Source organism: Alligator mississippiensis, chromosome 3 (assembly GCF_030867095.1).
Source record: "Alligator mississippiensis isolate rAllMis1 chromosome 3, rAllMis1, whole genome shotgun sequence".
Lineage (NCBI taxonomy): Eukaryota > Metazoa > Chordata > Crocodylia > Alligatoridae > Alligator > Alligator mississippiensis.
Genome location: NC_081826.1, coordinates 285,418,572 through 285,435,422, shown reverse-complemented (window position 1 = coordinate 285,435,422; position 16,851 = coordinate 285,418,572). Strand labels below are relative to the sequence as shown.

Below are 16,851 nucleotides of genomic sequence, written 5' to 3'. Positions count from 1 at the left end.
TATTCTTGAATGGTCTTGCTCCGTCATTAAACTAGATTACCTATTCTACCGCAGTTTTGTCTCCTAACCACTCCTTGTAACACCTCTTCACTCCTAGCTCACAGCCATTCTCTAGCTCTACAAGCAGACTGTCTGCATTTCCATGCAGGCTTTCCTCCAATATTTAGCTCAGTCTGTGTCTGCCTTTTTCTTAGACCTGAGGAAGGGAACTTGAGGCCAGAAAAAGCTTGTTCTCCAAACTGTACAATTGGTCCAATAGAAGATATCATTAGAAATCCTACTCTCTCATGCATTTTCTGGACCATCCTGGCAACAGCCACACTCTAGCCCTATGCCAATGTAAATAATTAGCTGTTAAATAGAAACTAGGGGCTTTCATACACACGATAAAATTGGCCTTTGAAGTGGCTTAAATTCCCTCTTGCACCGCTTTAATGGAGTAGCTGTTTACACTGTTAGTGGCATATTGTGTTTTAATGGCGTGGCTGTTTACACTGTCGGCAGTGTATTGCACGTTCAATGACTCTGGGATGTAGCAAAATAAAACACCTTTAAGGTGTTTTATTTTGCTACTTAACAAAGTGCAACAGCTGCAGAAGGAAGCACCAGGCCCCGTGCAGCTCAGGGGCTATTCAGGCAGCCTTTGCAAGCAGGCTCCACTGAAGAAAAAAAACGAAGTGGCGAACCTGATTTTTTTCTTTTTTTCCTCCACGGAGACTGCCTGAGCTGCGCGGGGGCCCAGTGCTTCCCTCCACAGCTGGGGAGGGAATGACTGGTGCTTCCCTCCATGGCTACAGTGACCCCCCGGGACCGCCCGTGCCAGGTGCCTGCAGGCAGGTGCCACCGCCACCACCATGGAGGGAAGCACCAGTCGCCTGCAGCTCAGGGACTGCTCGGCCCATCAGCCACTAGCCCTCCCCTCCCCACAGCTGGAGAGGCAGGTAAGGATTGGGTCCGACCCTTGCATAGACACCACAGGGGTTTACTTCGGTTTACTTCTCCCTAAACTGAAGTGGTGTTTTTAAAAACCCACCACTTCGATTTAGGGAGAATTAAACCGAAGCAAACCCCCATGGTGTGTAAAAGCAGCCTGTCCCATTATTCTGAAATGTGCTTGTTCACATCCCAGCCCTGTGGGTTTAATAATAGACTCGTTGTGGAGACACGCAGGGGGAGTGGGATCCAGAATGCTGTGTTGGGTACCAAGCTTGTCTATAGAGGGTGCCTCCAAATGGGACCCGGTGCAGCTGGCATGCTGAGTGACAAACTGTACAGTCTGAGGACTGTCTACTACTGAGGATGCAGTTGCCTAGAGACAGGCAACCGGAAACAAAGTGAGCCTTGAATCCCTTCCCTCAGGGCTGTGGGAGGAAACCTGGAATCCTCTTGCAAGGGGAGGCATTGATAGTCCTTTCTGTCAAAAAAAATTAGCAAAATGAACTCTTAAAAAGCAGGAGGAGCAGCAGCAGCAGCAACACCCCTCTTGTAGTGATTACAACAAACACCTTGGCAGAGGAAGTCTCGGGTTCAGCTGTTACCAACTGAGGGCATGGTAGCCTGCATCTCCCCTGACCTATAGACTGCCCTAATGACCCGATGCTAAGCTAATTTGAATGGTGATCTTTATGCTGAAGGGATGCCTCTGTGCAATAAAGAACTGACCCAAAGAGCCAAGCAGTAGCAGGCCTCTGACTCAGCAGTTACAAGACTCACCAGAGAGAAGGGAATCCTGGCTCAGGTCCCCATTTCTGAATTGTGCCTAAGTCCCACTTACTGGATTTGGCCTCATCCTCTATTACAACTGAATCCAGTAAGATGTTTATCGTGGTCTTCAATGGAAGAAAAGTTAGGCCACTGCTGAATGCTTATGTAAATCCAATTTGCTTTGTAGAAAGCACTCCTACATATTCATCCCCAGAAAACAGCACAAAAAATACCGGGCCATACCTTTAGTTGGAAATCATAGCATCAATCTCTTACTGTTCATTTTGGAAGAAGGAAGAGATTGAGGAACACAAAGGTTTTTAAACGCACCTCATTTTGGGCTCACTACTGTAGAGTTTAGTAAAACATATTGTTCTTTCTTGCTTTACCTGAGCTTCAAGCATATTTATCTTTTCCTTCAGATCCTCTATTGTTTTATCTTGGATTTTTAGTTCTCTGTTCAATTCTTCAATCTACAAGTTAAAAAAAAAAGAGTTAGCAATGATTTTTAAATGGTTTAGAAACCTTTTTATTAATTGCATGTGCAATAGCATGAAACCTTCTTATAGTATGAGAATAAATGGAATTTGAACTCCACCTGATACAGGAAATACTCTAGAGCAGGGGTTGGCAGCCTATCTCCTATGACCTGTGGGCTGGATCCAGCCTGCAGAGCCATTGCAACTGATCTGTGGACATGGGGCTTCAGCAGCATTCGGTGGTGGGGGGCTCTGACTGTGGGGGCTCTCCCCATGCTGCTAGAGACTATAGGCAGCAGTGGCCAGACCCTAGCACTTGCCCATCTGTCCCAGGGTGGGTTGATCTGGCCTGCAACCAGAAACAGTTGCCTACTCTGCTCTAGAGAAGTGGTGAAATGACTGACGGGCCATTGTTTTTTAATCAGATAAAGTCGCCCTTCAAATCCACCTTTTAATTTTAAAAAAGTTCTTGACAGCTTTGCCAAAAATGGAATGATTTTCCACAAAGTGTTTTTTAGCCTTAGTCATGTAAGACTCGAGGAGAATTTCCTATCCTATGTTAGCTTACAGAACAGGATTACATTTTTGTATAGGGGAAGGATATTTTGGTGATATCTTTTCCTGGACCCGCTGATTACCTGGGAGAGAAATTCGATAAGTTTTTAAGCACACACTGGCTGAAGAAGTGCAGTGTGTGCCGGAAAGCTTGTCAAATTTCTCTCTCAACTATACAGTTGGTCCTATAAAAAAATACCACCCAAAGACTGCTGCCTCTTATACGTTTCTGGATCATCATAACCACAACAACACTTCAACCCTACTATTTTTTCAGAGGTAAATGCTAAGCAAAAATGTATATCCTTACTGAAAATAATTCTTTAAAAAGAGATGTTATAAAAAATAATAGATATTAAGCAGGTTCACATTTTGTCAGTCTTATTTGGAACCAAATCTCTCCTACTTTCTCACGCAAGCCATCTTGTTGACTTTAATGGCACTGCCCGTGAGAGCAATGCAAATGTTATATGGGCTTCAGTGAGAAATGTTTTGTAGAGTCCCACATACCTTTTCATTTTATTGACTGGTTTACACAGTGTCTATAGCTACAGCAGCAAAGTGTTTTACACACAATGATCCACACAAAACACCAGGTAGAACACATATGCTTGGGGCTGTCTTTGTACTCAAGGCCACCCCTACAGCAGTAGACAACTAGACAGTATGCCAGAAAATGCCAGTGAACATTGCCTAAGGGAACAACCATGTTGAGCACAACTCCCATTCAGGAATATTACCAATGCACCTCAACTGGTTCAGGATGAAGTATTTCTTGCTGTGGTATTGAAGGATTGGACCTATTTTCCTATTCCCACCTGCTCCCTCAACAACTATGACATCATGAAACCAACTTGATTAATCCAACCTCCTGTATCGCACCACGTAGGTCTTGATTCTGGAACAGGATCAAATTCTGCAAATGACGGATCTGCTGTTGCAGGGTAAAAAGCTCCTCTTGAAGATCCACACACCTGGAGAGGTAGAAGGGGAAGACGACAAAATCAGAGGGAAAGATCCAACACCTGCTTAATGTAGCATTGTTATAGAAAACAGCTATTTGGGCTCCTAGCTCTTGGGGTTGGTCAGTTGTAATTATAGTTCAAATCCAAGTATATGTAAAAAAGATTTTTTTATTGATCAGAACTAGTGATTTCCAGTGCACATAGGATTCCACCTTGTGGTATCAACCTCTTGCCATAACAGCTGTAGTTAAATTCACTAAGCATTATACAACATAAAAGAAAGAAAATTGCAAACATTATACAACATAAATGAAAGAAAATGTGGGGTTTATTACTTATAGCATCTATAGTAGCACTGTTATTCATTTTGGAGGGGGGCAACCATTCCATACAGAGGACACAGTAGGTGAGAGGACATGGCAAGGTCTCACAAGCTTTCACTTTTACACTAAGAATGTTTTAAAGCCATACCATAGGGTACTGTATACCACTTTAGCTACTGAACAATATATTTCCATGGTAACTGTATTGGCACATATAGATTAGTGACAGGAGACAACAGAATTGATGGTGAAATTTTACCTCTTAGCAGAATTTCAACAAATGGGAGCAAGCACATCCACTTCGCATAAAATATTTTGACTAACACAGAAAACAGCAGTTCAAAAAACAGTAGAAGTGATATGTAGACCTACAAATCCTGGAATTATTTGCACTTGTGAGTGTAGAGCGGAAGTGGTTATACAATCTACAGACCCCCGAAGCCACCACCTTTGTTCATCATCAGCATATTTGCATTATAGTAGAAACTAAAGATCCAGCAAAGAGAAAAACTCCCTGATGCAAATAATGTGCAAATATACAGCATAAAACACACAGCAGAGGACACCCTTCACCCTTCCTGCACTAGGTAACACTCAGCAGTAGCAGCCAGAAGTATTGTGGGCAATCTGGGTCATGAAGTGCAAGGTGTTATGAGAATTGTAGGCCTCTGGAGTGGCAGTGGAGTTCACTGCTGGGGACAGGAGAGTTTCACTCCATTTTATTTGCTGCCGAAGCCCATGTCAAGAAAGCAAAAGAAATGTTAATTCAGCAGCAAAACAATGGGGTCAACTCTCCCCACCTCACCCCTCATCCATGAACTACATGGCCACCCTATAAAATTATGATTTCTGGGATACCTTGTGCTGTATGCACAGCTGGGAAGTGCAAGATCAGCAGAGAACAGGACAGCAAAGCGCCCATACCATTAGGCAGCACCCAAAATATGCATCCTACATGTGTACCCCACATTAGGGCACTGACACTCAATATACAATGATCCCACCTAAAGGCAAGACAGGAGTGGGATGCGGCCAATGTTCAGAAACACGAAGCGAAGTGACCTTCCAGGCCAGTAACAGAGGCAGGTCTACCTACCCCATGACCGGCGCCCTGACTACACTGCCTTTTCATATTGCTTAATCTCAAGCAGGGATCAAAATAAGAAAAATTAATTATATCCAAGACAGAATAAAAATAGTGCCTGGCCTTTGGGATATTGGTTCTGATAAACAGCATGGGGTTGAGATAGGTATATGAAAATAGATAGCTATAAATCAAGCCTACTATGCTCAGTCAATCTATATATGCAAGTCCTGCTAATTAAAACAAGAGGTTTCCCAGAGAAGGGACAACAAAACCTAGTTGAATTCCTCCATGTGTTCAAATGACAGAGTATGGTTACTTATTTTCTAAATAAATAAATGTCTAGAAACCCTATTGGATGCACTACAGGAAAACTTTATTATTCTTTTAAAAGTATAGAAAGTAAAAGCAATCAATCTAAGCCCATGTATGCTTCCAATACGAGGCAGCTAAACACACTGAAAGCACTTAGTCGCATGCTATTATTTACCGTTTAGCATCTTCATGGTTTGATATCATGTGCAGGAGCATCTCTTCAAATGACCGTTTCTTTTCTAGCAAAGTTTTCTTTTCCTAGGAAACAAAAAAAATCCACATACCCACATGCACCTGATGTGAACTGATTATGTTTCTGATTATTTTTAACCTATCTTGAAATAGGCAAAATGACCAGAGATGAGTCAGCAGTAACCATCTAGCAACAAACCTACATTAGTACTAGTCATTGCTCTTGAAAAAAGAAGCTGTAGTGGTCATACTGAATGGTTGTAGAAAAGGCAGGGTTACCAGGGCAACAGCTCTGTATTGATTCGCATGGACAAAACATATTTAAATTTAAAAGACTAGAGGCCTTAATTTTTAAAGAGTAAGGGAAGTTTCAATTCTATGGAAGTGAACACAGTCAGTTGCCATTAAAACATGCAGATTTATCATCAGATAACACACAACTACCACCAGAATTTCTTGTTCCAAGGAGAAAAATTGTGCTACTCCAGTCAACGCTGCATTGGACCTACTGGAAAATGCTGGCTTTTCAAATGAAAGCTGTTCTTCAGAAAAATAAAAGGATTTTGCAGTCTTGAACTTATCTTCCATGATTTTGTATTGGCTTCAACTAACTCATCAATACCGTGCCAGATCACCAGCACTGTTCAGCCTAAGCAGGACCGTTTTACTTGAGGAATCACACTGAAATGAAATAATGCCAATTGTGTTCAAATGAACCGAGTTCAGCTGAATAGTATCAATTGAATAGTGGTAGAAGAATCTGTTTTTAAGTTTGATTTTTGGAGAAAATTCCCTAGTGTAACAGGAACTTGCACTTATCTGCATCTCCTAATTTGTTTCCAGCATGAGAAGCAAATCCCAGTGGTGCAACTAACTGATCAACCCATCTCTGCAACTTACATTTTTAGTTGTTTTTCGAATTTCTTACATTTGAAGATATACTTTCCACATGGAAATGTATCCAACTACTATATCCCAATATCCAGGTATTTACAAGGAAATTATTTAGTTTCCCTCCCCTGATCAGCGGAGGATAACGTATTCTTTTAAGCTGTCAGTATATTGGCTGTTGCCTGCTGTGTGTTCAAAGATCCTTTCTGCTGTAGATGCCATCTACTTTGTTGCAAATTTTCAAGAGAAGTCTGGATAAGCATTTGACTGGAAAGGTTGCAACAGCGAATCCTGCACCTAAGCAAGAAGTTGAACTACTTGATCCTTGAGATCCCATCTAACCCTATCAATTTATGTACAGACTTAAAGGGACAGTAGTACTTTGTAAGCAAATATGGATCAGAAATCAAAGGTTAAAATAGATTCATTTGAAAATTTTCATATCAATAAATGACAAACCTTAGTAGTCCACTTCTAAATATTCAGTGATCCAGATACAATCTGTTGCTAGGAAAATTAAGGAAGCTACTAACTGATAAAGCCACTCCACAATGTATCATCTTAGTCTGTAAGTGTGAAACCTCAGTCCTAGTGAAGGCAAGAGTTTTGCCCCTGGAGATTTCACTAGTCTCTTAGGAACAAGCTATAAGTTAGACAGGATTTGGGGCTGGCTGTAGACGATCCTAGTTGCATGATGCTAAGAAACTGAAGCCTTTTTTTATGTTTCTCTTTCTTTGGCAAGTTCCACAGCGTGGTATATTAATGGAGTGTTATGACACTGCCTAAAACGGTGCTGCTATTAGGTTGGATAACTGGAAATAGGAGGCGTGTCTAAAAATCTCAGCCATAGACAACAAAAATTTGTATGCTGAATTCTCCTTGCAACTACCCTCCAAGTTACCCTATTGATGTGACAGGATGGTGGGATTTGGGAACACCGTATAGAAGTGCTCTTTTGGAAACAGTCAACTTGGAGAAGACATTCAAAAGGTGCATTGAAATAACTGAAGAGTTCTGCATGCAATTAAGTATAATTTATCAATAATTAAAAATATTAATTGCATGTGGTAGTTGCCCCTACACTGATGTGCAAAGGTAGTGGGGAAACAAGCAGTCCACCCCCTTGGATGCAGAGGCATGAGCCTACCACACATCCTGTGCCTTTTAACCCCTAATAGAAACAGAAGGCTGGAGCATCAATGGCAGAGATAACTTCATCCTTTGCAGCCCAACTGAAGTCTAAGGTGGAGGCCCTCAGTCCCCTCACTTGCCTATTGGCAGGAGTTGATTTGGCAAATGATTGTGGGGGTCACCTGTTCAAAAGTACAGCAGGAGCCACTGCAGACAATGTCCCAAATCATTTACTTCCAGGCAAGTCATTCAAAACTTCTGGGAGAACTTTAAAAGCTGCAGAGCCCTCTGTCATCCCTCCCACTATTTCCAAAGCAGGTTTAGGCCAATCAAAACTACTGGTGAGTTTGGGTCAAATTCAGAATAGTTTTGACAAATTAAAAAACAAACAAACCCTAAAATATCAAAATGAAACCTTACATTTCAGTTTTTCAGGCTAAATTCACTAGGGGACTTCAGCGCCATTCAAAAAATGGAGAAGGGCTGGTCTGATGCTGTGGAAGCCAAGAGTTAAGGTATTCATGTACGATGTGGCAAACCCACGTTCAAACCTCCTCTCCACTTAATTCAGAGGAGGCTGTTAAACCAAATCTCTCCCAGGAGAGTGGCTCAACCACAGAGCCATAGTGTATGCTCTCACTATATGGTGGTTCTCTCACTTTCATATGGAAGCTGTTCAACTGTATATAATGTACTTAAATATTCATTGGACCAGAGACAGATGACTACTACCTGATCAGTGGGATTCCCCCATCTTTGAACCCCTGCTCCAATTAATATTTCAGCTTTTTATTTAAACAGAAAATGCAGTTATTCACACACCCCTACTTTACGTCTCCAGTACCTTAATTATGGCAAGAGTATAATATAGTTAAGCAGTACAAATGATACAAATGCCCTGGAAAGTACATTCTGTTTTTTGCATTTAAATGCTTTTAATTTGACTTTTCTTTACTGGTATTGTATTAATGAAATGAGATCATGTTTCTTTCATAATTGCCCGTGAACATATGGTAAAAGTTTAATTTTAAAACAATACATTCATTTTAGCTTTCACTGTTAATGGCTATTTACAACAGGAGGGTTGTTTGCTGTAATGCTCAGTGCTTCTGAATCAGCTGAGAACTTTCAAAAGAAATTCCCAATAAGAGAACAGATTAACTGCACCATTTCTAGTAAATGTGGCAATGCAAGAATAAGCACGGAAGAATAGATCATTCCTGCTAGAAAACAATAAAAACCAGGAAATGTCAAGGCTTGTGTTAGATTTAGTTATGGCCATTAATTGTTTTTAAATATTTGAAGGGGAGAGATGGAAAGAAAGGGCAAGCATGGCCACAATGTTATTTATAATTACATTTAAAGGACCTCAATCCTCAGATGGTTGACACAGATAAGCCCAAGTGAAAGTAGAAGGACACTTACTCCACCTGAGGATATGTCTGAATTATTTTAAATTTAATTCTTCCTCATAAGCAAGAGCTATTGGTCAGTCACATCAAACACTAAGCTTCCAATGGCATTAAAGCTCCAGCGCATAATAGAAGTTTAACATTAAATACCATTCAGTGGCATTAAACAAATGTTAAACTTCCAATGAAAAATGCTTCATCTATTTCTGTTAATAGTGATAGGAGCTAAAGCACTGAAATCATATATTTCTGAAGAGCCTGATCCCTAAATCTTTATTCACAAGACTAGTCCCAATCCGATGACAAGATGTAGGTGAGCAAAAACTATTCACAGTCAAGAATCTGTAATCTCAGAGTTTTATCATTCAAGAATCAAAGATGCACAGTCTTCACAGACGTAAGGAAGGCTTCTGTTGACTGCACGACTAGGGACTACACTCTAAGTTCTCTGAACATACCTCTTCCATCCTTTGCACTAGTCTCTCCATTTCTGCAATCCGGCTGTATTTTTCTTCAAGTCTTTCAGTAAGGCAACTGACATTCTCTGCATTTTGTTTGAGTTTTTGTTCTCTGTCAATGTTGCTGGCCTGTGAGTCAATGAAGTAGACAATTAACATTTTTTACTAAACCACTGTGTTGCCATTTTCTAGTATGTGCTGATTTAATGCACTTGGATATATCACTCTGTGGAAGCCCTAACCCTTTTTTTTCCCCTCGCAATATGAGGGAGAGAATGGCAAACCTTTATGGAAAGAGTTCAGTGCAAAGCAGCAACGCCAGTATCTACACAAGCAGTCGTAGCCAACATTTTCAGGAATAAATGATGAGTTTGGGTGCTTCTGAACTGATCACTGGAGACATCTGAGACCTGCTCTACAGGAAGTGCTGAGCATCCACCTTCTGAAAAATCAGTTTCTTTTATCCACATGAAATTAAATCCACCAAAAGTAAGGTAGCCTAAATCTCAAGTCACATTTGAAAAACTAGGGCCCTAATTAGAACCAAGGTGCCAATATAAGAAATCCACTCAATGGAGTTTCTGGCCTATTGACCAGAAGAAATGCGTCTTCTCCTAGGCATCTCACATACATTTTGCTCTGTGTTTTACCAATGCTATATAAAGGACTTATATAGAGGTGTACCTGCATTAGGCGTTTATCTTCTTCACACCCTTTTTTCAATTCTTCAGACCGTCTCTGGTAATTCTCATAGAGCCTCCGTGAAGCATGTCTGAGAGATTCGGCACCGGCCTCTCTTGTAGCTTCCAGCTGGAAAAGGGCAATGCACAGGATTAATAATGTTAAGCCATGGTTTAAGAGTGTGATGTAGTCATGACATAAGCATAATATGGATGCTGCTGTTAAAGTGTGTGACCAATAGCATGCAAGACAGGTTTCCCCAAATCTCATGGGGAAAAAAATATAAACTTATAAAAATGCCCAACTAGTACTTTACATTCTGAAGAAAAGGACACAAACTTGCTAAATACTCACTGACAGAATAGCCCTGCCTGCTTTCAATTTAAGCAGAGGAGTTAAAAGGGCAGATAAGCTTCTAACTGGTTTTGAGCACATCGGCTATGGACTATGAACTGGGTGGACTTCAGGCGTTACAAACTGGAAAAAACCCAAGAAGCTGCGCTGGCTTTACGGTGAAATTCACTGTCAGCTAAACTGAAACAGATTTGGATTAGTGGGAAACCCTGCTGCGACTCTGAGGGATTATTGCCTTACAGATAGGGCAAAGGCGTAATGAACAGCTAGTTTTCTTCCTACAGCAGGAGTCCGGCTAACTCAGGGCTGAGGACAGCTAAGATATACATTTAAAGACTGCAAAAAGGAATGCACCTTGATCTTGAGGATTTCATTCTCCCTGCTTATACAGGCAAGCTGTTTGTCCGTCTCCTTCATCTTTGCCATGATTGGATCGTAGCTGGAGCTAAGAGCATCCTTCTCACATTCTGTTCCATCAGAGGCTTGCAAAGGCTGCTAAAATGGAGAGACAATATGCAGTACACATTCACCTGACTGGGTTCATGAAGAGACTCATCCCAAGCCCTTATCCCACAAGAAGCTCTGCACAGACTGACTTATACTTCATGGAGCTCACTGAAGGATCAGGGCCAAAAATATTCATAGACTAGTAGTCACCACGGTCTCCAGGCACTGACTGACTCTCCACTCTTGCTAAATTAAATAAGTCACTGTTCCATTTGTTCAGCTCTCCACCGTTTTACATCTGCAAGCATTAGCACATTGTTTCTCATAAAATAACCACTTGTAAATCTCCAGAGCATTATTCCACACATGAGATTAATTAGCATTCAGAATACTGCAGTATATGTAGCATTATAGGTGGGACTTGCAGCAATACCAGTTATTAAGGTTGCATGACAATTTCTGTAATAAGATTCTCTTTACCAAACTTGAATCATTTGCACTAAGCTTTTCTACACCCATTGTCTGCCCCCAGCTCTATATTACTGGAACGTTTCAGCCAAAATACCCAGCCATTTCTGAGAAAGAGGCTAGAGACAAATATACTGTATTTACCTGAATCCAAGATGATTTCAAATGTAATATGTAAGATTCTACATATGGAAAATTATAAATGTGTTTGCAATTACAATAAAAGGTAAACACATTGATAAATTCTGCATGTATAGAATCTAATCAGTGAAAGATCATTTTAAATTTCTCTCCCACTGCTGTGGCAGGGAAAACAGAGTTTTCAGGGTCTCAAATAGACACCCTGAAAATAAGAGGCAAAGAGTAAGTAACTGGCTATGAAAAGCGTAGGTTAAATGACTTACCCAGCATTACATAGGCACTTTGGGGGCAGGGATAGGATCAGGGCATTCATCAACTTCTTTAACCACGAGGCCATTCTTTCCCTTCTCCCCATCACGAACCAATTCACTACACCAGGGGTGTCAAACCCATCTGGCCCCTTGGAGTGAAAGAGGGATGTGGGGTTGGTCTGTGGGCATGGTCTGGACTCCTGCGCCTGTGCCCGACTCCTGTCACCTGTCCCCTGTTCCTGCCCACCCCCCTTATTTTCTCCTACAGTTGTGCTCCAGCTCTGGGGCCATGGGAAGTAGTGGTGGCCCTAACCCAGTCTCAGCCAAACCCGGGAGAAGCGTCAGCAGCCCCAGGCTGGGCTGGACTATGACTGGAGGGACCAGAGCTGGAGCAGAAGGCAAGTGGGGAGAAGACGTAAGCTATGCCGTGTCCCTCATGCACCCCACAGGTCACACATGCAAGCTTCCTCTGCTCCCCTGCAATTTGCTTTCTCCCCTGTGCTCCCCCAAGCCACGTGCCTCCTCCCCTGCCAAACCAGCCGTCTTGGCCTGAGGCAGGTGGCAGCTCAGCCCCAGCTTCAGCCCCCTTTAGTACATGAGAAGGGAGACAAATATGACAAAGAACTCTAGTGCCGAGAAAAAGAACCAGATGTGGGTGGATAAAGTAGGCAGGAAAAGGAGTTAAGAAATGTGAAACTGAAACAAGGAGTCTGGGTTGGAATACCTTAAGGTTGGGGTTCATGGGAAGGAGAAATCAGGCAAGCAATCCTTGAGTCTCGCTGCACTTTTGCTGTCAGAAAATATCTGTGTAACCCACTGGCAAAACTTGTAAACCCTGATAATTCTGGTTCACATAGAGGGTCAGAATCTACCTTCACTCAACTAACGTGGCAGAGATCTGAGTTGAAACAAGTTTCCAGCCCTACTCAAGACCAGATGCAGGGGTGTTCATGCAATATCACATCATTTCTGTGCACTCCATTTGCATTTTTTACAACTTAGTTAATCATATGGGGAAAAAACAATGAATTCCAGAAGAACTTTAGTCAACTTGTAAACTCACACCCTCAGAAATCAGCTTGTGAAAGTTAACTTGGCCCTTTTATGTCTGTGTATTATGACACTGTACAATCTTCAGTGTGTGATTACTTACTACAAGAAATACTACTGTATGTTTTCCTTAGGAATTGTACCTCATTTGGTGAACAGAATGAACGTGGTCTGGCAACCAATCAGGCTTGTGCAGTGAAGGAGGCTCGTCTCTGATGGTTCCTTTGGCTGGAATGTGTGTGATTCAGGCATGTCAAAGATGTGGCCTGAAAGCAGGATCTGGCCTGCAAAGCTGTATCATCTGGCCTCCTGTGCTGCCCACACCACACAGCATGTGCTGGCTTTGGCCATGCATGCCATATGTGAGGTGCAGAGCCTGTCTGGCACAGGGTGCACACTGTGTCGAACCAACCTGGTAGGGTGCATGTGTTGCATGTGGCACCTATACCTGACCAGCTTTGCAGGCTGGATTTGGGTCAGCATACAATGTGTGGGGCTACTCCTATGCTGGACCCTGCCTGCAAAGCCAGTGTGGTGTGGGTGCTGCAGCCAGTGAATGCCCCAAACTGGCCCCATGCACCATGTGCTTCATCAGGCTTGAGCCAGTACTCACTGAAGGCAGTGTGTAGGGCTGGTCTGAGGCCTGAGCCAAACCAGCCCTGCGTGCTGAATCCAGAGCTAGTCCAGATTGGACCCAAAGACCAGCCGTGCATGCAGGATCTGGCATGGGTGACACATGCAGCATGCACACACCAGAATGGCTCTGGGTGCTATGTGTAGCATCTGTCTAGACTGGCTCCATGTCACATGCTACTCACAGGGCCCATGCATGCTGCAAACAGCATGTGGGGCTAGAGCCAGCATGCATGCTGCAAGCAACATGCACTGCTTGTCTAGGGTGTGTGGTGTATGCAGCCCCCATGCCAGACCAGCCCTACAGGCTCCAGATTACATCCACAGACCAACCCCACATCCCTCTTCCACCCCATGGGGCCAGATGGGTTTGACACTGCTGGTGTTATGAATCTGGTGTATGATAGGAAGAAGGGGAAAGATGGCCTCGTGGTTAAAGTTGTTAAATAATGCCCTGATCCTATCCCTGCCCCCAAAGTGCCTATGTGAGGCTGGGTAAGTCATTTAACCTATGCTTTTCACAGACAGTTACTTATTCTTTGCCTCTTATTTTCAGGGTCTCTACTTGAGACCCTGAAAAGTGCTCCCAAAACTACGAACACTCAAAGCCACAAATGAACCCAATGGAAGCTGAAGTCCGAACAGAAATTTTCAAAAAAATGTGGACCTTAGTTGTAGACCAAAATGTTTTTGACCTTAGTTTCTGTGCCTCTGTTCATTGTCTATGAAATGGAGATAACATCTTCCCATCATCTCCCATAGTTGTTGTGAAGATTAATAAATATCTGTGAAGTGCTCTGATACAACAGGCATGGATATGATAGAAAACCCCATGAAAAAAAACCCAATAATTCTTTCTTCACAGCAGGGTTGGAACAGACCTATCGTTGCACACTGAACAATGATAAAAAAAATCCAATATCTACTCTCATATACACAATGTGCATGCTGTGAACTAAATGGTGCAAAGGGCTTGGGAGAGAACTGTATAAGATAATGTAATTTAAGACTGTATCATAATCCATGCAAATATGGGCTAGATTAAGGTTTGACAAGTAACCTTAATTCTTCCATTTCCTAATTTTCTAGTACTTGATTTCACAATATTATAAAGTGTTCTTATTCCTATGGGAACAATAAGTGTCCATTAGACAGATGAAGGGTGTAATTCTTTACTTTCTAATACTCTGGTATTTTTCTAAGCAAACATCTCTCTCTGTGAAAGATTCAACATAATATATACTGGGGACTACACTGTTACACAACTGCACATCATTTAATTATCCACATTCATCTTTTGTACCTGAGTCAGTGTATTTATTTCATGTTAAGTATCAGGAGCCTCAAGGACAAAGGTCTATGGACCTCAACAAGCAATGAGTTACAGCCTTCTAGGTAACATTCCCAGCTAATCCTGCTTGCCTTGGGCAGATCCAAATGAGCATAGCTCCCAAGTCATCATCAGAATTGCCCTCACAACTGTATTCACACCTACACTTCTAAGACACAGATGCAGCTGCAGCATTTGGTGCAAGTGAAGTGAACTACAGAAAGCAGAAGTCAGTGGCACAACAGTAAGGTTTAGCTCAGTATTTGTAACAGAATTGCAAATGTTATTTACCCCAAAAGCTTTTTTGTAAACATCTGTCATATAAATCATAGGATTTACAATGCCAACAATTATAAAAGAATGCCATCCCCATAAAAAAATATACAGATTAGACATGGACAAAACCACTGTCAGCCCCCAACATTTAGAATTTATACTAGCATTCAGGTGACTTACTAGGCAAGGTACATTTTTAAAACAAATCAATACAAAACAGTAAAAGAGCATTCTTAATGCTACTGTAAAACAGTCCCCTTTACTCAGAGGATCTTTCCTGAATACCACACCTTTGCTGACACAGCCATTCTTCTACTAACTCACAGCATCTTGCTAACTTTGCCTTTATTCTCTTATGTATAATAAATGCCCATTTAAATTCCAAAGCATGAAAATGTTCAAATCCATCTTATAATTAATGTAGCCTTGACTTCTCTCACAATTGCATTCCTATCTGTTCACTTGATCATATATGGGACAATTAAACCTAGCTCTTAATTAGAGCTTTTCATCAGTAAATCTCCAAGGACTTTTCAGTTGCTCTCAAATTGACAGATGTACTGCAGCAAGGTGCAGACAGTTTTGGTTAAAGGAAGTATATGAAAAGGTTCAATGTTTAAATATTTACAGTCCATTGTTAGTTTATAAAGTTTTCTTTACAATTTTTACAAGGCTTTGGAATATGCTGTGAGATTAGCCTGAAAGCACAACAGTTAAACACATGTTGTTATCTAAAGTTTAGGCTTATTTTGATGTTGAATTGTTGTTGAGCTCATGTGAGAAAATGCATCAGATGCATAATAAATATTTGGCTCCATATTCAGCCTTGAGATCTGGGGACAATCTGATCCAGAATTTCACTCCAGTCCTACTCCAAGCTGTTTCTTACAACCTACATACTCTAAAGCCTGTAGGGAGAGACTAATAAAGCCAGGTACAGAGTTTTTCTGCAACTGTTTTAAAAAAAATCTTGATGTGCCATTGTGTCACATTAATACACAAGCTGCATCTATTTAAAGAGGTAATTCCAGGAGTAGTTTTTGAGAATCAAAAAAGTCTTAAGCAGATGGATGACAGAATAAATACAATTCTCCTTGAAATGCATCTAGAACAAACTAAGTATTGCCTGATACAATTGCTAAAGTCTATATCACTGAAAGATGTGTGCACAGAAATTGCTCTTAAATAGATGGGTTGTTTTTTTTTTTTTTTACCTAGAGAGGGATAGGAACAAAACCCAGGTTTCCCAGTCCCAGCCCAGTGCTGTATCAACCAGCCTTAATGACCTCCATCTACCTACCACATTTACAAAGTGTTGAATATTAAGAATGCGCTTAAAGATGCAATAAATAAAATGAGATGTAAACATCTCCTAAAAAGTTCAGTGTGTGCTAAACAGCTTTCCTGACTGGGGGCTATTTGCATGTCAGAAGGATACTTTTTGAATAGAGCTCCTAGAGTATGTAGGTCTATTTCTGTGGTGGCAGTAGCCACTAAACAGAGAAAGTACTAATACCTTTGCTCCTGTTTTGTCATTTGCAATTCTATGGTTTGCAATGTCTTTACATACCTGATTTTGAATCTTTGCTAGTGTGGATCTAACCTGTAGAGAAAAAGAGAATTAAAAACAGGTCACAAAAATAATTTTTAATTAGTATGATCATTCAATCCAATTGTTCTCCCTTATTATTTATGATATGATATTAGCCCT

The 16,851-nt window shown here is 41.4% G+C and overlaps 1 protein-coding gene across 3 annotated transcripts in view; it reads right to left on the bottom strand.

Moving 5' to 3' along the window:
- CCDC68 (coiled-coil domain containing 68) overlaps nucleotides 1-16,851 on the bottom strand; it is a 30,984-nt gene that overhangs the window by 3,502 nt on the left and 10,631 nt on the right. For 2 of the 3 annotated variants that reach the window (XM_006269656.4, XM_019496144.2), the window contains 7 exons: nucleotides 16,711-16,743; nucleotides 10,899-11,039; nucleotides 10,194-10,319; nucleotides 9,510-9,638; nucleotides 5,601-5,683; nucleotides 3,607-3,712; nucleotides 2,094-2,177 (listed from right to left, as the gene is read on the bottom strand). In XM_006269656.4, the coding sequence (XP_006269718.2) occupies nucleotides 2,094-2,177; nucleotides 3,607-3,712; nucleotides 5,601-5,683; nucleotides 9,510-9,638; nucleotides 10,194-10,319; nucleotides 10,899-11,039; nucleotides 16,711-16,743 (702 nt within the window). The remainder of the gene's footprint in view (nucleotides 1-2,093; nucleotides 2,178-3,606; nucleotides 3,713-5,600; nucleotides 5,684-9,509; nucleotides 9,639-10,193; nucleotides 10,320-10,898; nucleotides 11,040-16,710; nucleotides 16,744-16,851) is intronic. The other variant, XM_019496143.2, reaches the window with a different exon arrangement.